The 509-nt window shown below is 76.0% G+C and overlaps 1 protein-coding gene across 1 annotated transcript; it reads left to right on the top strand.

Moving 5' to 3' along the window:
• On the top strand, positions 1–405 carry MNEG_9476 (hypothetical protein; the record flags this gene model as incomplete). The annotated part of the gene is made up of 1 exon (XM_014042055.1): positions 1–405. A coding segment is annotated over one exon (405 nt), but the record flags the coding sequence as incomplete, so codon positions are not given.
• Positions 406–509: the final 104 nt, after the last annotated feature.

A 509-nucleotide genomic window follows, 5' to 3' on the forward strand; every position in this document is an offset into this window, starting at 1 on the left:
ATGCCCACCTACCGTGCCGCACCCGCCCGGTCAAAACCCCGACGCCGCAGATACATCTCTGATGACGAGCTCGACGGCACAACCGCCGGCGACGAGGACGGCCCGCGGCCCCTGTCGCGCGGCGCTGACCTGGCGGCCCTCCTGCGCGACACCGAGCCGCTCTACGCGCAGTCGCACTACCGCCACCGCGCGCTGCTGCAGCCCGGCAGCGGCGACATGGCGGCGCCGGCGGACGCTGACGTGGCGGCGGCGGAGGGGCTGATGGCGCTGGACCTTCGGTCATTAGCCGAGAGCCTGGCGGCGCTTCCGATTGGGGAGCTGCTGGGGGTGAGGGACGAGTACGTATTGGAGGAGGGCGGCCTGGAATCGCCGGTGACCTGGGCAGCCGGCGCGGCCCCAGGCGCGGTGCAGGCAACGGCAGTGGCGGCGCCGGCGAAGCAGGCGCCTGCGCCGGGCGCCGGCGCGCTGCCGCCGGCACTGGCGGCCGCCGCCGCGGCGCGCTCGGCGGC

Source organism: Monoraphidium neglectum (genome assembly GCF_000611645.1).
Source record: "Monoraphidium neglectum strain SAG 48.87 unplaced genomic scaffold scaffold01950, whole genome shotgun sequence".
Taxonomy (NCBI): domain Eukaryota; kingdom Viridiplantae; phylum Chlorophyta; class Chlorophyceae; order Sphaeropleales; family Selenastraceae; genus Monoraphidium; species Monoraphidium neglectum.